Genomic DNA, 25,854 nt, shown 5'->3' with positions numbered 1-25,854 from the left:
ATATATTCTCTTTAGGCGTTAAATAATTTTATGATTTTTCTCCAATTGATCAACACCATAATTTAAAAGAAATTGAAAACATTGCAATATGCTCCTTGGTTTCGGGGGGTGTTGTTTTCCTGCATATGTATGTGCCATAAAACTCATCATTTGCCTTCGCTTGTCTGCTTAATAGCTTAACGACGGCCTCTTTTCTGGCAGCCTTGATGTCATAGGCACCATAAGAGGATACTCGCTTAGCTTCTGCCCTCACCGTTCGATCGCGTTCCCACGTGGCACTCGCGACAATACCGGATGTACTACGTCCAACGCTAAGGACCAGGCCGGCGCTGGTGAACACTGTCTTGCTCTTACAGGCGAAGTAAATATCCCCGAAGGCAGAAGATGGACACCGTCGCCGCAGCTCCGTTGGCAGAGGTCGGATCCCAGCGGCGGAATGTGATTGGCTTCTCTTTCGCTTTCTAATGAATTCGCTTTAAGCGACAGAATAATTACTTTTATTCTCCCATTGATTAACGGCACAAATTAAAAAATAAAATATTCCCTTGTGCTCCCTGGTTTTGTTGGCTTGGCCACCGGATCGTGAGCAAACTGCACATCGCGGCATGGAATTAATGATTGGCCGAGAGATACTGCTCGGGAGGAGCACAATCGGTGGCTGCACCTACCATCGCAGGGCAGTGACAGCTAGCCTAACAAACGTTAGTCTAGTCGCCAGAAGTATAGGACGACATCTCACAGGCATGTGTGAGTGTAAAAGAAAAAAATGACAAATTTCTCATATAAGATCGATAATCCAATAACGAAGTGAAACACACCTAATCTGCATTTGTCTTAACTCGCAAATCGACCATTATTAATTTTTGTTCTACATTGCACTAAGTTGCCTTGTGAGTATAAAATAGTTCCACCGCTAATTTTTCATTTATCTGATGCACTAAATTTAAAAATATATTTTCCTGTACCTTCCTTGGTTTCCGCGACTGCTGGCTTTCGTCATCAGTGCGTCGTCATAACGGGCGCCTCACTTCCCTGCCACCCTTCCATGTAATGGCGCGCATGGGAGCCCTGAATCGATACGAAAAACTAGTGGCGCCAATGTAGGATGAAGACTGCTAGGTGGCTAAAAATAATGCGAACAGCGTTGCCCTGATGATGCTGCAATGGTGCTTGTGGAGAGTCAAAATCTTGCAGAAGGAAGAAAAGGGGAGCCAAATTTGGTGAACCTACTTTCAACTCCACGCCAAACACAACGGTGGAATCATCAGTAATTACACCTAGTGAGGTATCCGGCATCTTCTGTAGAAGGTGCAGTTCTATCGCCAAGCATTGTACCAGGTTTTTCAGGAAAAACTGGTAGTTATTTCTAAAAATAGAATTTTTTATGATAAAAATGCGGCTTTGGCAGCATAGTAATAAAAGAACGCCTTGCTGGGCAAGTTGGTAACTGTTCATCTTTGGTTACAGGCGCGAAAAAAGAACACAAGACATAGAAGGGACGAAGCGCCTCCGGGAACACAAGACAGAAAGATGGGATGAAGCTCCTCCTAGACGAGGCGCTTCGTCCCGTCTTTCTGTCTTGTGTTCTGTCTTTTTCGCGCCTGTAACCAAAGATGAGCATAGTATTACCTGTGCTGCCGGACATCAGAAAGCCATTCTTAAGTAGTGAGCTGGTGAACTGTTTCTGAAAATTCTGACTATGAGAGGGATTCGTTTTGGTTGGTTTGACTTGTGAGTAGGTTGTGAAGAGGTTGCACGATGTTGGCGTGCAGGAGAAGAAATTGGCGGTAGCTTCATTCCACCCACAAGAAATCACGCGACTTCATAGCCTTCCGCGGTCTAACAAACTGCGTCATTGCGTTACCTCTGCACTGTAAAAAAAGTGCGTAAAATTACAGATGCTTTTGCGGAATTTTTATTGCAAAAGCAACACTGCTTGCACTTTAAGCCCGTCGCGTAGCGAGGCCGGTAGCTACCAAGCGCGGCCTAACTCCTCCTGCCACGCGCGGCGCGCTTAGTGGTCTGACGTCACAGCTGCAAGAGCGGGGCTCCAACTCGCGCCGTCGCGTAGCGAGGCCGCAGCTACCAAGCGCGGTCTCACTCTAGCTTCTGCCGCGCGCGGCGCGCTTAGCTGTCGGTTCGGGTGTCCACCGAGATGACAGAGAATTACTGCGCCATTTTCTTTCCTCAAAAAGCGGTGCGTTCAAAGGGCAAGGCATGGCGCAGTAATTCTCTGTCATCTCGGTGGACACCCGAACCACAGGAAGGGAGGAACGCCACCACCCGTTCAGTGCGCCGCCTTGCCCTTTGAACGCCACGCTTTTTGAGGAAAGGAAATTATCTGTCATCTCGGTGGACCCCCGAACCGCACCGTACAGGAAGGGAGGAAGTGGGAGTAAAAGAAGAGGGAAGCTTCTAGACAATCATCCATTACAGTCAGCCGCTCGTTTTGGCAACTGAGCACGCATAAATCTCCCAGCACGTGGGGGCCCTCATATGGTGAGTAAAATTCCATGTCAAACAAATGGGCAAAACTTCTATAAATAAGCTTTACTAAGAGCGCTACCAAGACACACCACCAGGCAAACAAGGCGCAGCCAGGGCTATTGCTTTCGCAACTTACCGGGCTTAACCAAGCCAAGCCTCTGCCAAATTTTTTTATTGTTGCCGCAGAGATCTGTTAGTGTTGCCGCACAAATCTGTTAGTGGCAATAACAGAAACGTGATCAAGCAAAAAACAGACATTTTCTAGTGGCGACCTCCGTGGTGTAGTGACGTGGGCTTCTATTGAGAAAAAAGCAACGATTAATGGACAGGAAAACCTTAAAAACTGCCTTTTGTTTTTTAAAGCCATGATTGTAATAAACGGAAGCGTACCGCCAACTTTTCCGCGCGACGAGTACTCTGCGGTCCTGTTTTTGATGCGGAGCTGCACTTCGCAAGATGGCTGGCGAGTGATTAGCGGTGGATTTTTTGCTGTGTCTACTGGATAGCTTTATTTGGACAGGGGAGTGAAAAACATTCTCTACCGCATGATACAAGCGTTGTGCTTTGCTTTGTGTCACCTAAGGTGGTCTTTTAACTGTACTATAGATGCTGCTTGCGAGGGAGATGGATTGTTGTAGCGGCATGTTAATACATAATACAGAGTTCGCACCTCACAAAATGGCGGGAGAGCCCGGGCTGTATAAAACTTCCATCCTCCACCTTGTGGTTTCAAGCTGCCTTCGCTCCATAAATTGTTCGCGCTGAAGATGCAGCGTTGACACACAGCTAGAAGGAACAGGACGAGTGCTGACACGCTATTCACTTGCCGCCGTTGCGTCGTGTGTTTAGTTCCATAGTGCTAGCTTTTAAATCATGCCGCGGCCCCGCTACCGAAATCACGAAGCCCTTAATTTTCTTCGCCTTCATGATTCTATTAGGGCATTTGAAGTCTTTGAAATCTGTTTTAGGGTGGTATGTGCGTTAAAGTTGAGATCTGCTAGGAGCCGGGTTTTAACTTGGGCTTTATCCCGCGCGACTGGCCGGCTGTCGTCATGTAGGCGGCGCACCGGCCAACCTCGCGAGATTTCGGGCCCTGCATCAGCTTGTCGTTTCGAATGAAGCTCGCCCTGTGACAAACTGATGTAGTTTGGCGAAGCGTGCCGCGTAAGAAAGAAGCAAGGTGACAAAAGTGTAGCGCAAGCTGAATTTCCTTGTTTTGTATGCTGTTTGGTAACTCATGTACAGGAACCACCGAGCCTCGCGCTCACAGACGGACGCAGTGGCGAGTCCGCAACACACTACAGAACATTCACTGACGTGATATCGACTGCCATTACCTTTGGGCTTAATGTAATGGGAATGCAGAATTAGTGCTGGCTATTTTTTTGCAAACACGGGAAACATATGTGTGAACTGAATTTCACTGTATGAACGCTGGGGCTTTCCTGGCGCGAGCTGTGCCCTCTAGTCGCAGTTGAGGGCGCCCCGCATCTTGGTCACGTGGGCTTAGCGGAGGCTCGCGCTGTCCTCGAACTCGCGATTGTTGAAATTCCATGTAAGTACGCTAACTGTGGCGATAAGACAAGCTGCGGACTGGGCGCTTGCCTTGCTGTCGACAAGCAACGTCGACACGGGAGCGGATCGTTCCAGGTTCCCACGAACGCAACGGCTACAAGGGCGAAAGCAACTGCCATTTTCAGGACACTTCATCTGATTCACTGATGCATTATATCGCATGTAGTATTGTGATTCTCCAGCATACGTACCTTCCTGTGTCCGACCCCAACCGGCTACAAGGGCGGACTTCCCCACAGGGTCCAGCGGTCGGACTGGCAGACACACCGAATGCACAAGGCTGTCGAAGGGAATCGGAGACTGCAGCTGTCAGGAAAGAAAATCGTATTCTTAGAAGAACGAACTGCAGTCACTGATGTTATTTCAGTGCGTTATTCGTACTGATTATTGTCTTCGAAAGCTTGCTAAATTAACCTGAGGCGTCCAGTGTAAGTAATCTAACGTTGCATACCGCTAAACCTTCACAAACCTGCCGATTAAAGGGCACCTCACCGGTGGCCCTGCCTGCGACGTATTTGAATGGTGTCCTGGAAGGAGCCTATTCATGTTTATGAGCCCCGGACGGCACGTGAGGGGCTCGTTATGACGTCAGGGAAAGCAACTGCCACCGAATGCAAGGCACTTAGGGAATATATTTTTTTTTTATTTATGATGTTGATCAATGGGTGATTAATAGTGGAAAAATTTATTGCTTAAAGAAAATTGATTGGAAAGTAGAAGAAAACAACCACATGCCCCTGGTAGGATGCCAACCCACGACCTCCGAATTTCACGTACTGTGCTCTACTAACTCAGCTCCGCCGATAGCTGGTACAGTCTTTTGCTTTGTTGCGGATAATCTAACCTTGACAGTGCTCACCGGCGCCGGACATGAAATTCTCTGAATGAATGGCTTGCACAGAAATGAAGAACAAATGGAGAAACAAGAGAGACTGCAGGCCAGAAGCCAGCCCAGGCGTCTCTCTGGTTTCTTGCTGTGTACCTCATTTCAGCAGACACTATTTATGCAAATATATACCAGGAGCGGACGAAGATAGATGGCAGGGGCAGTGACTTCTAACTTAGGATTTTGCAACTGTGAATTTCCCTCAAGCCGATATTCGGCTCGTCTTGCTTGTCGTTTTATTCTAATATTTTTTTTTTATTGTGTAGGTTCGTCGAGCGCGCATTTTCTAGCCTTTTCTTTAGCTTATTATATTACGTGTGCTCTCAAAAATCTGAGTGGCTAGTGAGCAACAGCGTCGTATTTCTTTGCTTGCCGCTTGCGAAACTTCCGTTGGAATACACTGCTGGCTTGCACAAACTTCGGTGGTCCATGTTATCTGGGAGAGAAGGCATGCATAAAGTGAGGGGTGTTGAAGAATAGGCATAGGGCATTCTGCAGAAATTATTGTTAGAGCATGTTGTTAAAAAAAAATCTAGCACCGGTTTAATTGTGTTACACCGAATGGTTGAGCAGAGCTGTTCTTGCTTATACTATGGTTTGGCTCCTTCTTATCTCTTGGCTTAACCTGTTGCATGCGGCTACTATGTGTGCATTTTGACTAGGGTTAAGGCAAATTTGCAGGGTAACATCGCATCGAGCACATTCAAATTAGCCTGGGCATCGATTTTGGTACAATTCAAAGGAGGTCAAATTTCGGGGTGGGGTGGGCAACATTTTGTAATTGACCAGTATCTAATTTGGAGACACCATCGCACTGACCATAGTCATAGTGTACTTCGGCATCTGCATGAAGGCTCTTGCTATAAAATTGTGAAATCCGAAGGGCATTTGAGGGTCATACGAACACAAGCACTGAAACTCGAGTTTTGGACTAGAGCTATCTGATGTGCTTGGGGATCGGGACCGAGGTCTTCACCGCATGAGGATGAAGTATGCAGAATACGGAGGGAAGCCTTCAGGAGAATTAGCAAACTTGATGATTTATTTTACATATTTACAACTTAAACAGGGTGACCAAAGTAGGACATGAAGCGCTGTGGAACACGCCAGATAGTGGCCTAAATAGATTTCAAATTCCCCAGGCGCCTAGGTAGGGACTCCGGTAGCTAGTCGAGCGTCCAGTGGGCCTCCAGCCTCTTCATAGGCTCCGCCCTCACCAGGTGACCGCGCACATCTCACAGAAACACGCACTGGCAAGTAGGAACCTTGGCACTTTGCAGTCGCGGACTGCTGTCTCCAGCGGGCCGACCAGGCCCAAGGGTCGTTGGCTCCTTACGCGGCGACCCTGATTGTGGGAGACACTAGTGCTAACGGCTCGCACCGGTGAACTGTTCAGGAGGAAAGGAAGGACAAATCAGCCGTGTCCACCTCCGCTTTCTCGGGCTGCTCAGGGGCAAGCGGGCGATGGGTTGGCGCCACCACCGCCACCGCCACTCGCTGTCTCCTCCGCTGGTGCACGGGAGAGAGCGCATTTCGGTAGAAGCGCCGCATTCACCAACACAGACGAGGAGGACTGATGCCTTTGTTCACGGCGACGCAATCGCCAGAATCCGCCCCCACGCCAGCGTTTCTTGCGTCTTCCTCGAACAACAGCGCCTTTGGTCAAGGTAGCCCGATGGCGCCTGCCTGGCTCGTCTGTCCCCGCTGGCTAAACCCCCGATCGCAATAGTCCGTCCACCGCCAAGAATACGCCACGAAATGGTTGCAGCTGATCGGTGCACCACAAATATGCGTCAGTGTCCGCGTCCTTCTGGTCGACAGGTCGGCGAGGAAGCCCTGCACAGCTTGCAGTTGTGCTCGAAATGGAGCATTAGCGATCAGGCCTGCGCTAAGCCCATACCTCCAGAAGGGCAGCACACCGTACGGCCGACGTCCGAGAACTCCCATGTTTTACGATAAGGATAACAGGGCTGTAAACTTTGACACCCAACACAGCCTTCGCCTTGAAAGCTCAAGTGTGGTAACCTGGCCTGTCGGACGAAGCTGAGCCATTTTTTCTTTTCTTTTGTACTGGACGCCAGTCGCTTCCTAATTTTGGACAAAGAAAATCTCTCAAACTAGACGACAAAGGGAAAAAAACGGTGACGCTTCAGAGATGCAAATGAAAAGAAAAGAAATCCAAATTGTCTTCCTCGGGGGCCTTAAGCGCTTCCTACTGGGTCACTCAGAGAAGGCCGTCGGAGTTTCAGTTTTCTCGTCACTTTTGTAGCGGAGTTACATTCGTAATCATCCCGACAGTTACGAACGTGCTTGTTTCCCTTCACTCTCCATGACCGCATATTTCCGTCACCGGAAAGTTGCAATAATCTCTCTAATGCTTAATAGAAAGATACTACCGACGCTTTCCAGTAATGCAATGGCCCATTTTGCCTGCACTTCTGCGTGTCAGCGGACGCTGCTAGACATATGCACCCCATGTGCATGGTGCAAAACAATTTGCATCAAAAGAAAACCTATATATCGCTGCTGCGAAAGATAAAGAAAATTTAAGTACAACACATGCTCAAAACTTTTTTTTTCTGAATGAAAGCAAAAAAGAAAAAGCAAACAGCACAGACGTTCGTTCTCGGAATATGATGCTAACGACCCACGTCGCGACACGAAGGGGTTACCTATCATTCAGCCGCGCCCTGCGTGGTCGCAGACCAACAGTGGCTTCAACAGCCGTGACATGACAAAAACCAAAGGTCTTAAAAAAGCTTTGACACCTGCGAGCTCGAGGCGCCACGCGACAATGATTCGTTCCGCACCCCAGCTGCGCGTCTCCAACACCTGAGCCGCACTTGGAAAGTTGAATGCGAGGGAGGGACGATCGAGTATAGAAAGAATACCTGCGAGTAGTCCTCTCTCGACTGCTTCGATTAATTTTTTTTTACAGGCGTGCGTTCTGCTGCATTCTTTCATGCGGCAACAATGCGTGCTTCTCTTTGTCCCGGCCCAACAGCCCACGTTCCTTTACGTTAAGCATACCCTCCTCGAGCTTCCCACATAGGCCATTTACGATGAATCGGCCCTAGCCATCCTTCGGAAGCCAAGATGAGCTCAGTGCAGTTATCCTGCAGTAAGCCAAGTCTGGCGACCAGAGGGTCCCAGATTATGCAAGCTGCCAGCTATCGAACCTTGAGCGCGGCAGCCACTATTCGGAACAAGAATGCCTCGCCGTTGTCTGGGCCGTCCAGCAGTTCCGTTATACCTGTATGGCTGTCACCGCGCACTTGTCGCAGAAAATAGCGCTCTCACTTGGCTGCAGTCCGCCGAACATTTGAAATCAAAGATTGCAGGCTGGTCCCTCCAACATTAAGAATGCGATTTTACCACAGTGCATCGGTGGTGGTGTTAAACTTTAACAAATATTGAGTCATATCTTAGGATATTTTTGGGTTGGCTCTTGACCTCGTGAAGTGGCCGGCAGTCGGTGACGCCAGCCCAGACCACCAGCTGTTTTGGACAGCTGGGTCAGAGCTGGACACCGCATCTTTCCATGGCTCGAGGTCAGTGAATAGCCACTCTGATGGCAGCTCGAGCTCAGTGCGTATGTTGAGTAAGTGGTGGAAATCAGCTCTTGGGGCTCCACATAGAGTACACTCTGGCGAGAGCAGCCCTGGGTGCGTTAGTGCTCACGTTAGTGCGTTAGTACGTCACATGCTCTACTTTAGTGAGCAATTTGTGACGCGGACGGTAGTGGAGTCGTTGCTCCCTATAGAGGAGTGAGATCTCGGGGTATGTGACGATGTGGTCACGGGAGCTCCATGGCTCGGCGGCTTGACCTGCTCGGTTGACGAACGTTGAAGCTGTGTCAAGGCCGGCTTTGTGTTCTGGATGGCCCGCGTGCGAGGGGACCCATACGGGTTAAATGGGCCTAGACGGGGCTGAGAGGAATTGAGAATTTTGTGGGCCACGGCATGAGTCCTTCCTTTGGCGAAGCTTGTGATTGCGGTTTTTGAGTCACTAAATACGAGTGTGGCAGTGGTGGAGGAGGCTTCCTCTTCGGCTTCTAGCGAGCAAAACAATGCAAAGGGGGAAAGCAGCTGGTGAGGACCAGATAACAGCAGATTTGCTCAAGGATGGAGGAGAGATTGTGCTAGAAAAACTAGCCACACTGCATACGCAATGTATTTTTACCTCAAGCGTGCCTATAGCTTGGAAACACGCTAACATTATCTTACTTGATAAGAAAGGACGTCAAGGACTTGAAGAATTACTGACCGATCAGCTTATTGTCTGTTGCCTACGAGGTATTTATTTACTAAGGTAATCACTAATAGGGTAAAGACAACCTTAGACTTCAATCAACGAAATGATCAGGCAGGCTTTCCTAAAGGATACTCGACAACAGACCATATTCACGCTATCAGTCACGTGATAGAGAAGTGTTCACAACATAACCAGCCTCTATATATAGCGTTCATTGATTATGAGAGCTCACAGACATGCAAGTATTGCGGAATCAGGGAGTAGAAGAGTGTAATGTGAAAATATTCTGATTGGAATAACCTTACGGATGATGTTGTCAGGCAGAGATCATTGTATTTGTTTGAAGAGCATTTGAAATAATTGTTTGTTTATGACCTTGCCGCGGTATTTTTCTTCGTGATTTTTCTATGTGCAATTCTGTTTTGTTCGTATGTGTCTGTATTTTTGTATCTTAATACATTGTTTCCCACCTGCTATGATCTTGTGTACAAAATCGCAGTATTCATAAATAAAAAATTTAAAAACATTCGAAGCTATCCATGACGATTCCACAGCTACCATAGTTCTCCGTAAAGTCAGTAATAAAATTCCTATACAGAGAGGTCACAAAATGAACAAAGGAGGGGAAAACCTCAGGTTGCTTGAGCCAGGTTGAGTACAGAGAACCGAATACCAAGAAGTAAGAGACAAAAGACGAGGACTGTGACCCTGGATGCCGTGCAATTCTTGATTTTTACGTTTCACCCATTATTCGACAAAAAAGAAAAGACATTCGTTTCCAGCCTATGTACATTGATAAGCAGAGCTATTTATTTATTTAGTTATTTACTATCAAAACCCAAGGGCATTACAGAGGGGAGTGGGGGTGAAACAAAAGAAAGCAAACACAATGCAGCAAAAAGATAACACAAAACTATATGGTCATTATACAATAAATTTTAACGACTGCGCAAAAGATATAAAATATAAAATCAAAATCAGCAGCAACACAACCGAGCAGAAGTTGTGAAAAACCAAAAGGACTGAAAAACGACAGCAAATGCATGTTATACATTGGAGCAAAAAAGCTTAATAACGAAAAGCACTGGCATCTGTACGGAAAGCAATGGCATCTGTAATTTCAGCAATGGAAGGAGGAAGGCGATTCCAACTGTTAGAAGTGCTTGGAATGAGGGAGTCATGGGAGTATTTGGTGCGACATAATAGACGGTGATCAATGCGTGATGAAGTCTAAGACGGTTGTGTTAGAAGTTTCTGTCTGAGATATATAGTATAGTGAAAAATCTTATGAAACAAACATAGCCGAAATACTTTTCTGCGTTCCGTTAGAAGAGGCAATGACAGGGAAGCTTTCATGGCACTAACTCTAGAAGTGCGATGATAGAAAAAATAGAGCGCGATCCTGCACACTTTCTAGCTCAGTAATGAGTGAAACGACACCTGTGTCCGATACAGAAGCTCCATACTCCAGTTTTGGACGAAGCAGTGTTTTGTAGAGGAGAAGTTTTAGTGCCCTAGAGCAATGTTAAAAGTTTCTGCGGGGGTATCGAACCGTTTCGTTAGCATTATTAACTACGTGATGAACATGTAATTTTTGTGACAGTTTATTGGTTATGTGAAGATCTAAGTATTTACGTGAAGAGACAGATTCAGGAGGAGCAGTGTTGAGGTGGTACGAATGAGTTGTTGTGCTGACGCGAGAACTAGAACTGAACAAGAACTGAACTCGAACTGTATATACCCAAGCTGTCGTTTTATCTCTTGAATCTTTTTATCCTCAGAAGAAACAGCAAGAGAGCTACGTTTCATAAAAATCGAAAGTTTTCTTGCAAATTAGTGATTGTGTTCAGGTTTAAGGTAGACAAATTAGGGAATAAAATGCAATATACGAGATCGAGGTGTGTGGAGTACTCGCTGAGGAAAGGTGCCATACATAAGCACCAAAAAATGGCAGGGCCACTTAAGCTGCGTCTGAAGGGTATTACTCGATAACTTAATTGGTTCGTGTCCGTATATGCAGATTTGGTCATTCTCTACTTAACATGCATAGATTTCTCGAAGTTGTATCGCATCTGGTGCAGCGTGGGCCTCGTATCAACGACCCGTGCGACGTATGCGATATCAGTCTTTTGTATTGTTTGGTGAGAGAAAAAATTTTGGTGAGGGAACCCACCCTCCTCTCCCGCTTCAGTGTATATGTACACGGCTGTTCAATAAAGGGGCGGTTCTTCTGCTCCCCTTGCTCGGAGCCTCTGGTCGTGTCTCGTCTCTGCAGCGTGCAACGATACAGCAGTCCTCATACCACTCCTGCCGCAGTGGCGCAGAGGTTAAGCGATGAGCCACTGCCCTGAGATGGCAGGCGCTGCCACCGGTGGGGCTTGAGCAACCTCCAGCGACCAATCGTTAATCTTAGTGCCACCTGCCACGGTGCGCAGCTTGCCCACAGCCTGGTGAGCAGATTGTGGTGACGCCACAAGGTTACGTGCCCTTCCTCCCAGGTTAGTTCTCTGGGTATTTTTGGCAAATGTTTCGCTCAGTGTGAACGCCATCGACACCGCGACGACGCCAATTTTCTGCAACACGAGCTCCTTAACGCTATTACGTTAGAAAAAAAAAGGTAAACTCAATGGTGCTGACTTGGCCGACACGGCCGAATTGTGCGAGCGGTCACCGTAGGGAACTACGCATAGTGACCACAAATATGTGTTCATTCCTTTAATTTCGAATTGTTGGGTGACTCGTTCTCGTCATTTTCTTTCAACGCCGAGACATCGGAGTCATTCTCTGCAACTAAATTCGTAGATCCCTCGGAGTTCTCGTACCGCTACTGGCGCAGTGATATAGAGGTTCAGCCGCGCGATATCAGAGGTTGCCGTAGGTTGGGCTTGTGGTTCCCAGGTTGATCTCTCCGGGCTGCCTCTCGCGAACAATCATTAATTTAACTCTCACTTACCACGGTAAGAAGTTACGTAACGCAGTGAGCAGGGCTTCACCTCTAAGGCTTCTTTCGTATTGAGGTGAACTTCCTCCGCTGCATGCCCCTGTAATGCTCGCGCATTAAAAATGCATGTGTACTTAAGGATGTATCCTGCTCTCTTGTATAAGTGAAAGCAGCCACTCTGCAGAGTTGTTAGCAAGTGTAATTCCCAATAGCTATCTCTTACCTTGATCAGACCTATGTCGTTCGCTCTCTCTGCAAACAGCGGATAGGGGATGATCTTCTCTGATAGGCTTCTGGGCCCACAGCGTCTTCGGGTTTCGTTGTAATACACAATGGCCCGCAAGGGACGCCTCCCTCTAGAAAGAAAAGGGGAAGAATTAATAATGATAATAATAATAATAACTTGTCTATTTCCATCAATGATGGAGGAGACTGCGTATAAAAGCCGCTTGACAACCAAGCGACTTGACTGAAGCCCGCAGCGTCCCTACCATGCAGGCAGCGATAGAACAAAAAAAAACTTGCAGAAAGGGTAACGTTCAAAATTAATCCACGTACACTTGATAGTCACAAGACGTAAACAAAAAAGGCAAGATAACACCTTTAGTTGTTATTGTAAGCAAGAATTGTTAATGAAATGTTTGCGTAGGGTTCGGAGAGAAAATGTATGGAAACCAATACCTGATTTCTAGAATTAATTTTAAAGGGTTGGCAGTGTGTATGACACTTTTTGCATAGAATAATTTGACCGCGCAGTGACCAATTTCTACGGTTCTGTGTAACGGGTGGTGTAGGAATGTTTGTTTTTATCAAGATCCGATAATTCCCGAAAACAAACTTTAAATTTTCATTCACCTCCCGTTTGAACGCCAGTCTTAAGTTATAGTTATAAAGATTAAACATTCTGAAGATTAATTCTGATCGATTCGAATGACTAAATTCTAGTTAAAGGTTAAGAATATATATCTTTCAACTCCAATTTTTGCATGCCTCAGTTCCCCACTGCGGACACAAAATACACGGAAAGAAACACGCCACGAAGAAAACTGACTTTCACTAATTTTCATTTCAGTGTGCTGTGCCTGTGTTTATTTGTACCCATCATTGCGTAAGCTGAGGCCAGGCAAGAGACCACAACCATGGGCAGCATGTCACATTGCCTCCTTGATAGCGACGTCGGGTATTGTACCGTACAAAATCGCGTCTCTCTCAAAACAGCGACATTCTGCATCCCATAACGACACAGCAGACCTTGAGGCGTAAAACGGCACACACACACCCATTACTGCGTCACTAGGCGTAAGAAATGGCGCTCTTTGTACAACGCTTGACAGCACCGATGGCGATCTTACGCAGTTCTCTTCAAGCTTTGAAGTTTTAACTGTCTCCTTCGCGGTCTTGAAGAGAAGCTTGAAGAGAATTGCGTCGGTGCGCCATCTGTGCTGTTAAGCGTGTGGGGTTCTACAGCCCCCTTTTTAGCTATTTAAACTCTGCGCACTCTCTTCCAATCATCTAGGTGTGCATGATCGAGCTGTTGCTCGCCAGATGTGATCGCCACGGGGAAGACTTGGCAAGGGCAGCGAAAGTGGTGCGTCAGGAGGATTCAGCGGGAGCGCGGTCACGAACCATCAGGGTGTACACAGCGCCACCTTAAGAGGATGAAGAGCGAGGGATAGAGAGCGAGGATAAAGCGTCGCAAACTGAATTTATTCTTTATCCTGATGACACCAGTATATTTACTGCCTCTCAAAATGTCAATGACTCAATTGTGAAAGCAAATCATGTCTTGCGAGCGTTAGATATCTGGACGAGAAATAACCACCTAAAAGTTAATGCTACAAAAACAAAAGCAATAATTTTTCAGCCTAGAGATAGACAGGCCGCAATGATTATTGACCTAATATTTAAATGTTCGAAGATTGAAATTCTGCAGTGCGTTAAAGTTCTTGGAGTACATTTTTTCCGAACACTTGCTGTGGGATGATCACGTAAATTTTGTGTTGAACAGACTGAGCAGTAGATATGAATAGTAAATCGAAACAGGTGTCTTTTACCGGAGAGCGTGAAGTTGATCGTATACAGGTTTCTGTTCGCAGCCTACTCAACTTATTCATTTCTAGTATGGGGCACAACCACTGAGAGTAATCTAAACAAGTTTCTAATAATACAAAACAAATTTCTACGCATTATTGCTAACATACCGTGTACCTGCAATATACCTCTCAGCTTTTTAAAGAGTTCAATATACTGAGAGTTAGTGAGCTCTGTAGGTTTGGGTTATCACGAGAATATTATATTAGTCAAAAGCGCAGAAGCAATACCCTTACTGACTTTGCCAGACTATGCTTAGCCGATTCAGTGTAAAACACCAGGTCTGCCTTATTTTGGAAAATATCTATCTACCTGCCGGACTAATTACGGTCGACAAAGGCTACACGATCTTTTACCACGTATGTTAAATAACTATATAAATCAAGGTATCGACATTTCTAAACTACAACTTTCAGATCTCATCGCCATGTTCACCCGCGAAATCCTCTTCTATGGTGTACCATGTGATATGCGCTCAAATGGTGCGGTGGGATATAGTGTATTTCGATAATTTTAATGTTTGTACCACTTGCTACGTTTCCATTTTTATTCTTGTAAACTTTTATTTACAGTGACTGAGCTAGCTGCGTCCTAGATCATTGTTTTTTTCTGTGTGCTGTTCTCGCTGCTGCCAGTGCCTGATAAGTGGAGCCAAGGACATCTGAATCCGTGCTTTAACGGCTTTTCCCTTCGCTCCTTTTTTCACTGTATGGTGAAAAAAAAAAAGATGAATGAAAGATGAAAGATGGAAGGTGCATCTGCAAATATGGTACATTGCTGCACAAAGGGTAGCTTGGAAGGTAGGTACAACACGTGCGAGCATCGTGGCATTTTGCACTTTTTATCTGAACTTCGATGTATGAGTGTGCGCATGTGTGCCCATTTTTGTAGGTATAAATTGACATCTTTCTTCATGGCATTGCTGGTTGACGTGAGTGGGGGCTACGCGAGCAGCCAGGTTTAAAGTATACTGTCTCGGGACCTTATCGTTCGTGCTTTGTGCCATACGTGTCTCGCTGTATTTTCTGTTAATTTCTTTTTAACCGCATTTGCTATTCTTTGTGTTTTTGCTCTGCCGCGCTGAGGAGTAGTGCCTGTTTTCTTGTAGCCTCATAGCCATGCGCTGCCGAGAGCGTGGCTAATGCTCTCGGCAGCGCTGGCTCCGCTGCTATGTTCTATGATGAGCCCCTTTGGAAGCGTTGCTTTGGCCCAGAATAAGCGGGTATCTATTATGTTGACTGTGGGTGCGTCACACGTCGGGCGCGACGAAGGCTTCCGGACCCCGTTCCATGGAAGGCGAGGCCTTCAAGCGATAAGAAGTTCTGTTTCATAAGGATAGTGGCCCAGTAACGGTTGTGTCTGGGGCCGCTACCCCTGTCATGGTCTGCTGGGTCGTTTTGGAACGCAGAATTGTTCTTCTGAGAGCGACGCAATTTTGTGTTATGATATATCACCTATATTTGTGGTGTCTTGCTTTTTGCCAGCTTACGCGCTAATGTGTGTATGTGCAGGCACAGCGAACTGCGACCGAATTCAATTCAAGTCAGCGCTTTGTGGTGTGTTTCCTTCTTGTGTGCGCATTGTGGGGAATCAAAGCATGTGCGACCAACTAGGCCAACAGCCCGTCTTGAGCTAACTTAGTAAGTGCTCTGGATTGGGCTAGTTGGAACATGGTTAAAGAATGCAGCGCTGATCACTGACAAACAAGCCCAAACAGCCACTTTAGTTGGAGCATGATCACATGTAACGTTCACGTTCCTGGTTTGCATTCATGTTTTAGGCAGCTTGGCCAATCACTGTCTAAAACACGAATGTAAATCATAGTTTGACATGAAAGACATGGGAAAAAGACAAGAAGAAACGTGAGGTTATAGAGGCTTTCCGAATGATATTTCGAAAAGAACGCAACTACGTAACTGCTCCATCGGTCTCCCTCACCTAAAGGGAGATTGCTATGCTTAGTAAACATTAAAAAAAATTCGCACCTCTGTAACCTATGCATGTGTATCAGTAAGACAGAGTTCATTTGGTTACACAGCGAAACTCCCAGCCCAGCTTCACAAGCAATTGTTCGGTGATCATGTTTTATTTTCGAAGACTTTTCATTTTTTTGTTTTCAGTTTTTCTTCTTATTATTGCTCTTAGTCTAGTGCGCTTCCGTGTTGTCTTCTCTTCGCTTCTTATGCTTACATCGTTTTTTGTCATATGCTCTTGATTTCTTGTTTCCACTGGAGTGGAATGAATGAAATTTGACTGGTAGGTTGCGCTTAACTGTTCGTGTTCTTTTACTTTGTCTTTGTTAACCTAAGGAGCGCACGTCTTGGATATGAGGTAATTTGTGCGTTCGCTTTTGCCATAAGCCGAGTTCTTGAACTTTTCGGAGTGCCTACATAAACCCCACTGAGGCATGTCAGGAATTAGACGGCCGAAGCGTGCTTCACGTTATGGGGTCCACTTTAAGTGGACCCCACTTTAAAAAGCAACGCGCCTACACTGCGCCAAGCGACGCCGCCTTCGAAACCAACTGGCGTACGCGAATATCTAAAAGCGTGAGCGTCTATTCTGGATAGAAACAATCTGATTGATGCCCGGAGAGCCGTACAGCACTTTTTCAACCTGTTCGCCCGAAGAACTACCTGGTGGAGTGCTGCATTCGCTTCTTTCGCAACTCCTAGCTGGTACAGCCCGGCTACGGCGGGCCGCTACGACGACATGTTACATGACTCCGAAAAACACGAGGTCTACAGGGAAAATAATCGTCTGTAGTCGCAACTTCTGTGCCTATACAGCATACTCTATTGCTCAGTGCAAGAAGTAGGAGGACGGGATGCATAACGCTAAGCAGCTTTTTCACATGACGAACCTTTTGCTGTTTTTTTATGTTTTCGCCGAGCTATTTTTCTCCAGAGAATGCGGATCATTACTGGACATTGAAGTTATAGTTACTTTGAATAAGGCCTCCAAATGCGATCTCTCTGTGGTTTGAAACTTCTGCGGATTTTATTAGAGGGGGGGTAGATATGTTCTCCCCGCTCAACCGCGGCCGACACAATTCAAAACCGCCGGGACCCTACCCCGTGATCGCTACCGAGCGCACGCTGACTACGGCGGGCCTTGCTCGGAGGGAGCAAGGGAACGACACTCTGGATGACACAAACAAGGAATTTATTGCTACAACGACAATAACGCCAGCTAGCAACAAAATACGCTGAGGAATCGAAGACATCCGACTCACCAGCAAGGTTACGAGCGAATGTTCGCTCATGCTAGGGCAAGGGAAAACTCTTCGGCCGGACGGGACGAGATGCAGGAGAACATTCCTCCCCACAAGGCTTCGCCATGGGCCTCGCCGGCAAAGAGGGGAGCGCAGCGCAGACACGTTCGTACGTAGCAAAATCCCTGGCCGAAGAGGGCCGTCTCCCTCGCGCGCGCAGCGAACACGCCATCCGTGGCGTTGCGACGCCCGCGCCTTCCCTGTTAGTTAAGGTAACTAACAATTCAACTCGCCTAACTTTCAACTTTACTACTGTAATTAATCAAGCTAAGGAGGGTGCATCGCGCGGAAGCCAATCAAAGGGGTGCGGAGGGAGCAGGTCCCAACAAACTTTGTAGAGTGCCCTGCGAACTTAAATCCTCTATTCTGCTTGATGCAATAGACACTTCTGGTAGGAATCGAGGTTTCGCTTCGCCGGTACTGTCCGCATGAATGTCCTTTTGATCAGCTTGCTTTTATGGAGCTCAACAAGCACATGCATTCAGTTCAGTTCAGTTTGTTTTCCTTAAAGCCCCCTTGTATCGCGGGCATCGCATAAGTGGTGGGATTTTAATAAAAATGAGCAAACAAAACACCGAATAATATTTAGCACTGTAGATCATCGATTGCATGTTCTTGAAAAGTAAAGAATGAAGCGATGTTGACGATGGCACGGGGTAGGCCGTTCCAGTCCGTTGCTGCTCGTCACCTTGTCTTGTGATTTATCTTGGCGCACCCATATTGGCAACATCATTTCAGCATCGAATAAAACACACGGTTTTCTCAAGCCCTATCTCCGCCTTGCCCTTCTATACGTAAAATTGCTTGCATATAAATCGCTTATCAGACCAAATTAGAATATATCTCTGCCATATGAACCCCGCCCCAAACTTGCTTAAAGCATTAGAAGCTGTCCAAAATCGTGTTACTCGATTCATCCACTCTTCATACTAATATGACGTCAGCATTTCTTCATCGAAAGCATTATGAGGACTACCGCCCCTTTTGTTCCGTGGTCGCAGTGCAAATCTCACACTTTATCACAAATTCTTTCATTCTTCCCTCAATCGGTCACCGTATATCACAGCTGCAGCACGCATATCTCACCGCACCAGTCATCCCCTACAAGTTGCCAGGCCGCCATCGCATACTGCCACCTTTTCTACTTTTTTCTGCTTCGAGCATAGACGTTTTCCTCTAGTTGCCAATGAAAGTCACGCTCGCTCCGCAGAGCTAAATATTTTTAGTCATTCTGCTTACTGTAGAATTTGCATTCCAGCATGCGCCTTATTCTCCTTGATCGAGTGGCTTCAATAAAACATGATGCAGGGCTAGTTGGTAATTCATACTTGGTAGGAAGACAGCGCAAAAAACGACAACCACAGGGGAGGACAAGACACGTAAGGACGCTAAGATTCTTTCTTCTTTGGTGTTCTTTGCGTTCTTTTGTGTCTTGTCCTCCCCTGTTGTTCTCGTTCGTACCGATTGGCTTATGGTGCGGTACATCCTGTTTTCGCCAGGTTGTCATCAGCCTCAGGTAATGTTGAAAATAACACTGCGTTACTTTTCGTTTTCTAGAAGTGGTGTTGCAGACGCTTGCTCAAGCCCGCCAAAGTAAAAATAAAGGAACACCTATGAGTCGTACTCACAACTATCACAGTGCTGCAGCAAACATCGTGCTTAGTGGCTGGCTATGATAGCTAAAGGCGACTGGCCGCAGTTGGTTTTTTTTTTTTGCGCAAAGAGATGACCGGGACGTAGCCTAGATGATTGGCATCAGAAAAATGCGCCCTGCTTTGAACTGACGATCATGCGCACCCGGAATATCGCGTCTAAACTTCTCATAACGAGAGCCCAACAGAACGCAAAATGAGTTGCAGGCGTCAGTTCTTGTACTCTTCGCTACGCGACTGAAGAACAGCTATCGGGATTAAAATATGCAATATGCGTATTAAGATATGCAAGATAAGCGGATTAATATATGAAATAATGGCTATGAAAGGGAGTTGATCTTATGGGTCTCCACAGCATAAAACAAAATATGTAGCGAGTCAAGTTTAGCCTTCATAGCAGGCGCCATCCACGATACAAGGATAATTCGCTGAGCAAGTAAAAGGCCCTTTTTTCTTCAGTTCTGCTGTTAACATTAACGCGTTTGAAACCTTTTCTACTGCTGCTGAAGACTTTTCATTAAAAATTACTTCCGTGGCTACAAGAAAATGTCCTTCTTTGTCCGACAAGACTAGCCGCAGCTTCTAGGACTCGAAAAAGTCTACTAAGTATCAAAAGCCCTTACTTCTTCGTAGCGTAAAGGTGGATAGGGCAAAAGGGACATATACAAAGAGTTCCGTTTTTATCTGGGGGATTTTAAAAAATTCCTGTGAGCAAATGCTGGCCTAATCGAGAGCAAACTTCGCTCACGGGGTAGCATATTATGGTCTACGTTCTTTGAGACGTAATTAAACGTCGGTACTAGCCTGCATTTCCTGAAATTAAGAAAAAAACTGCTGTCAACTGCGAGCAAAGCTGTCGCAGACGCGAGCTATACGCGAGCCGAGCAGCTGGTTTGACAGGGCTCGCCATCTGCCGGAAGGCGAGGCAAACGACCTCCCGGCTCAGTGGGTGGTTGGGTAGCGCACTGGCATCGAAGATGCAGCTCGTCTGCTCGTCGAATCTCGCCTGCCGGCAGATGGCGCGCCCTGTCAAACCAGCTGCTCGGCTCGCGTATAGCTCGCGTCTGCGACAGCTTTACTCGCAGTTGACAGCAGTTTTTTTCTTAATTTCAGGAAATGCAGGCTAGTACCGACGTTTAATTACGTCTCAAAGAACGTAGACCATAATATTCTGCCCCGTGAGTTGTTTCCTCTCGATTAGGCCAGTAGTTTGCTCGCAGGAATGTTTGAAATCCCCCAGATAAAAACGGAATTCTCTGTATAAGTTTGGGGCAACCTAAAGAGAATGAAAAATAATAAGCCCCTGCCTGCACCACAGACATACAACAGGCTTAATCCAATTTGAAGATAGAAGAAAAGGCCCAAAGGCAATGATAAATTTACCACACACAGGTGGGAAAAAAAGTGGGGGATGGGGGAGCTACAAAAGTGACCCACAGGCCGGGAGCGGGCCCGATGAGACCCCCCTGATCCCCCCTGGGAAGTAGCGGAAAGGATGGGCGAAATGGATGAGATAAATGGTTGTCATGAAATGGGTTATGGGATCTAGGTGGGAATGGGGGCAGCGAGTTGTTTGATCTGATCCTTCAATTATCTCGACTCCAGTGCTGGCCTGCCTGCACAGGGCAGGGAAAGAGTCAAGATTGCCCAATGGTGCGGCCCCGCTCAATTTGCCCGAGCACCCACCATACGCAGCGGGCTCCGACCGTCGGAGACAGGAAAACCTAACACGGGGTCAGCAGCTACTTGGGGCCCCTCCACGACAGGATTTGTTTCCAACCTGCCAGCTACCAACGGACGAGTGCTTTTCGTGGTTTTTCAGACACCGGAAGTATGTATGATGCGATCCGACCTGTAGAGGCTTAGCTCGTTAGCCTATCAGCCCATCGGCTATCGGCGCCTAAACCTAACACCTCCGGGGGACCCACCTGTGCCTCCAACCAACTATTCAGGCACTTATTTTCTCCCCTAGCTTGCTACTCTCCTACTGAGGAGGGAGTGTTGAATGCTGGGCTGACCGGGCCACAAACCAAGAGCGTGGCTTAGGGTGGGATGACGTGTTTACTGGAACTTTCATGATCATACTACGCCTACCTTCCACGACATCCTGCCATGGCCATTACAGCCCTACGGCCGGCCCTGAAGCCGCTTCCCTGAGGCGTCGTTCTAGAGCCTGGCCACTGTGAACCCCCGCGCGGACCTGGTTTCTCTGGAACCAGAACCCGGCGCGTCGGTAGCCAGACTTGCACGCCCCCGCGTGCGGAGGGAAACGCAAAAGGGACAAGCGCATGAAAGAAGTCAGATAGGCGCAATCTAACAACTCATCTATGCAAGGAATAGATGTATGTGCATGTCAGCGCAGACGCGTATGGATATCGCAAGGACACAATGTAAAAAAAAATGGTTTAAGAAATCATGCTTTCAAGGGAGCGTGCCTCTTTCTTACGTAGTCTGATTCAAGTATCACTTTTGCATTCTTGTCTTTTCTGTCTGATGAAAAACGCTTCTTGAAGTGCCCGTCTTTTCTAATTTTTGCTCTTGCGCGGAATCTTAATCTCCTTGAGCAGAGGCATGCATTTGTGACCAAGGCAAAGCATCGCTAGGTGACGCTGCTCTTTGTTTTCAATAGACCGCTCGTTTCGCGAGTGGGAATATTGATGCAGAATCCTGTCTGTCCTATGTAGAATTTGCCACATGTAAAGGGAATCAGATAAAGAACGCCAACATTGCACGCCATATAGGGGTTCTTGCGCTTAACGCCGCAGCCACGGTGATTCTTTTCGGTGGTGTGCCTTCTAATGCAAGCACAACGGTGACTCTTTAGTTCTGTGTGGTAGTGTTTGTGTCGCGTCGGGTGTATTAAATGTGCGTCTGTGTGGGTACACCTGTCGCCTAGTCCATTCTTTCGGCCCGAGTGTTCTCTGGGTATTCTTGACACTAATCGACAGAACCCCAGCGCAATTCCATTGCATTATTAACGGCACTTTTCGGCGGTTTTTAGATCTAGTAAGGTTTCGTGAGGTTGAACACTTGTTATATAAGAGCTAAATCAAGTTCGCTGCGAAGGCGGCAATCATGCACCGACTGGAAACCACCTGCGGTGAAATTTTTCGCGGTGCCAGGCGGCATTGCTGGAAGATGTGAACGCTGGACCTCGAACAAAACGCGCAGAAGGTAGGACATACCTTGATTTTTGAGCTTCTTATTTCGCGCAACGAAATGACTCAAAATGTCGAGAGAAGATGCAGACTGGGACACTCTTGGCTACTATAGCTGATTTTCGCGTCGCTTGTGAGGCATCGGAGAGTCCGCTCTGCTTTCGTGTCTGGCTATGAGCTAATAACTCAGAAACATGGACACTTTTTGCTGAAGTTGGTCGAACAACCGACGCGCACGCTGGGTACAATGACGTCTTGGTGGAATCTGGTCTCTCAGGGCCACTGCTTGGTGACGCGATGCGAACATTTGATTCCATCGCAGGGAACTCGTCATTTCCTGGCACAGGCTTCTCAGTCGGTTGGGCTTTGGGTCCAGTAGTGAAGGACATTCCACGTTCCAGGGTGCTCACACGGAAAGGGTAGCCACCGATACTCGCTGGATGGTCACCACCCCAGTTGGCCACACAAGCAAAATCTGATTTGCAAGCTTTGAAATCGTGGGCGCCTCGAAGCCTATTGCAGCGTTCGTATCTGGTGCAATCTTTGACCACATGCCGAAACTGTTGTCATTTAGAACGCCGGGGAGGAGTTTCAGAGAACTCTGTGACTGGAAGTTTTTTTAATCCTAGGCCAGTATTTGCTGGGCGCTGTGTAGAGAGCGAACGTCAGACCAAGAGAGTTGATAGATTTCACTCTGCAGGACGCATCATTCGCCTCACGTGAAGAACACTTTGCGGTGTAATCAAGAAGATCGCTTTCTGAGTAGCACTGTGGCTCACCCTTAATAACAAAGGCGTTTTTCATGTAGGAATGGAGCAATCGGACGTTCACTCTTACGTAACCAATCCGAGAGCACTTTTAAAGAACCTGTTCTTCTATAGAGGTATTGGAATGAAGAGCCTCTGGTGTGGTGAATCGCCTGCGAGTCCGCGCTGATCATTCCTTTGACTCAAGGGCCGCGAAGAGCATGATGGGGTTTCGTCCTCTTAAATCGATCCCTTTCTTTGTGGGCGGAGCTATCACCGGGATTCCTACCGTTCTTTGGTTCCGATGACTCATCAACTTCACTGAAGCCCTCGTCATCCACGTCGGCGATATCGGCCACTAACTCATCACAGTCCACGATCGTTGATTCGTCCCCACTGATTGATGATGTCTCGCTGGACTGGTGGTCGTCCCGGTGGTCTGGCCGAACTCCTCCCTGTGAAGCTATGGCCGCCTCCTTGATGCAGAACTCCTTCGGTTGACATGGTCCCTTTAGAAATGCCGGCGCCTGTGCAGGCGAACAGTATCCATGGGAACAGTACTGCCTTGAAGGGGCGGCCGTCTTCGAAGGAAATAAATACAATTAGGTAAAATTACAGAATACAACAGAGCTGAGGCGACAACACATTAAACAACGTGTTCTTCGTCATCCTCTCTAGAATCCCAGCGTAAGACAGCACGTCTTAACCGTTTTCATAAATTTTGAGATTATTTGCCTTCTCACAACTCGCGCATAAAAAGAGCCCACTCCATCGCTCGCCGCAGCCACCGTAATGCAGTGTATACTCCATAAGCCCATTTTTCCTGCGGCCATAACGGGAATGGAATGGCCAGCCCACGAAAGTTGCCACCATCATAGACGCACTAGCTTTCAGGCGGCTCATCGAAAACAGCTCCTCTCCCTTATGTAATGTCTCAACATTAGACCTTTGATGAATGAAATAAAGAAATAGGCGGAATAAGCGATAGCTTAACAGCAATATTCAAAAGGTAACTGTTCAGTATTAGTTGACAAAATGCTAATTAACAGATCTTACTGTATCGTGATGCACATCAGAATTAGCAGTTCTGTGTCGAAGAAAGTGCTCTTCTAGCTCTTAAAGCTTACATTGAAAAAGATACTAACACTCTTAGTTGAAACATCCTCCAAACTGGGTTCTTCAGAAGACACTTTCAAAAATTTCTTAAAATAGAGATTTTGAAATAGAAAATGTTTGCAGGCACAAAGGCGCGGCCGTAGCTCCCTTCAGTAATCGAAATCATAATGATGTATCAATTTACGAAAATTTACCATTTAGCAGTTTCCTTAACACAACCTTGTAGGAGGTGCCAGTCATAAGTTTGAAGCCATGAAAAAGGCAACCGGGTATAAGTTTTTAAAACTAATTAATCACTATCGAAGTCTGTGCACCACTATAAAAGCCGGCATTTTTTTTTTCGCACAAAACACAGGCTGAGTGCTTCAAACGCGGAGCGAGCTTTGTGCAAACAGAATGTGTGCTCAGCGCATGTGTGCGTTTTTGTCGTCCGTGATGTCTGCTAGCGCTGTTCAGTTATTTCCAAAAACGACTTACGGCCAGCGATTTCAACTGCCTCCCCGCACCAATCTCCCCCACTTATAGCAGGGAGAAAGAAAGTCATTGGCAACTGCCGGGTCAAAATTTCTGACAGCCATGAAGCTAAGGAAAGTGCGCAGCACGGTGCAAGAAAACAAGAAGTTTGAACTCGACGTGCAACACATTGCCAGCGGACGTTGCGTTCACGCAGAGCTTCCAGCGGGTCTCATGAGCAGCGCTTGGACACTGTGCACTTGAACACGCTGCATTTTTTTTTCCGCTGCGTAGGCTCTGGGAATGAACTTTTTCAAGTATGAACTAGGGCTGGCAGGCGTGCGCCGTGGCTGACCGTTTGTTACTGAAAACTTTTCTACTTCGAAATCCGTATGTTTAGGCATTTTTGAAATTGTTCACTAAAACACCGAACATTTTGAAATAAATGGAAGCGCTAGTTTAGCGATGTAGTCTGAGAGTTTTCCGAACCTCCTTTGAAGGAATATTTTGTTAAAGTAGCCGTCACCAATGTTTTAAAAGCTGTTAGCATTTTGTTTAATTCCCAATCTTCAAGCATAGAATGGTTTATTTGAATTTTTGGACAATTTCGCTGGTAGTTTTATATATCAAATTTTTCTCGGTATCAGTCACATTATTCGATGTGCTGCAATTCGTCACGATGTTAGAAAGTGTTGCTCTCTTCATGTTTGTACTCCCTGAAAACTTGTGACAAGTAGGCCAAGGTAGGCTTTTCTATGGCTTTGCTCTTTAAAAGCAAAATGCAACACTTTCAATAGTGCGCAACAAACCAGAGATTTCTTAAGCAGAGTAATCCGTTTAGAACTCACTTGGATCTCAGACAATGTGCTGCAGTAAGAATAAAGTTCGGTGATATTATACTTCCCCCGCATTTGACTCTGATGCGACGAGTTTCGTTGATTTTGTACAAGATCTCAACATATACCTGCAGAAAACAAAAAGAGCATATTACAAGAAGCTTCCCAAGATTTTTTAAGGAAAACTATGTATTCACAAGAAATAAATATTTTTGTGTTGAGTGAAGCAACAATTTTCATTGACTCAAGGAATAACCCTATGGCAGAATTTAGTGTTGTCGAAAAAAAAAATAAGGTGTACGATACCAGTTCTTCATACTGTCGAAATAATATGGGTTTTGCAAGTAAAGTCTTCTTTAGCCGACATCCTCAGAAATGTTAGTCC

General features: G+C 46.6%; 1 protein-coding gene across 1 annotated transcript in view; it reads right to left on the bottom strand.

Moving 5' to 3' along the window:
- The window catches only part of LOC149326830 (trypsin-like), a 52,622-nt gene that overhangs the window by 15,047 nt on the left and 11,721 nt on the right, over positions 1-25,854 (bottom strand). The window contains exons 3-5 of the mRNA XM_089564692.1: positions 25,482-25,597; positions 12,367-12,499; positions 4,254-4,368 (exon numbers count right to left, since the gene is read on the bottom strand). Coding sequence (XP_089420818.1) covers positions 4,254-4,368; positions 12,367-12,499; positions 25,482-25,597 — 364 coding nt within the window. The remainder of the gene's footprint in view (positions 1-4,253; positions 4,369-12,366; positions 12,500-25,481; positions 25,598-25,854) is intronic.

The sequence above is a fragment of the Amblyomma mixtum genome, chromosome 10, assembly GCF_055824585.1.
Source record: "Amblyomma mixtum isolate Tamu chromosome 10, ASM5582458v1, whole genome shotgun sequence".
Lineage (NCBI taxonomy): Eukaryota > Metazoa > Arthropoda > Arachnida > Ixodida > Ixodidae > Amblyomma > Amblyomma mixtum.
The sequence above is the reverse complement of the archived record's forward strand: the minus strand, read 5'-3'. Positions and strand labels throughout refer to the sequence as shown.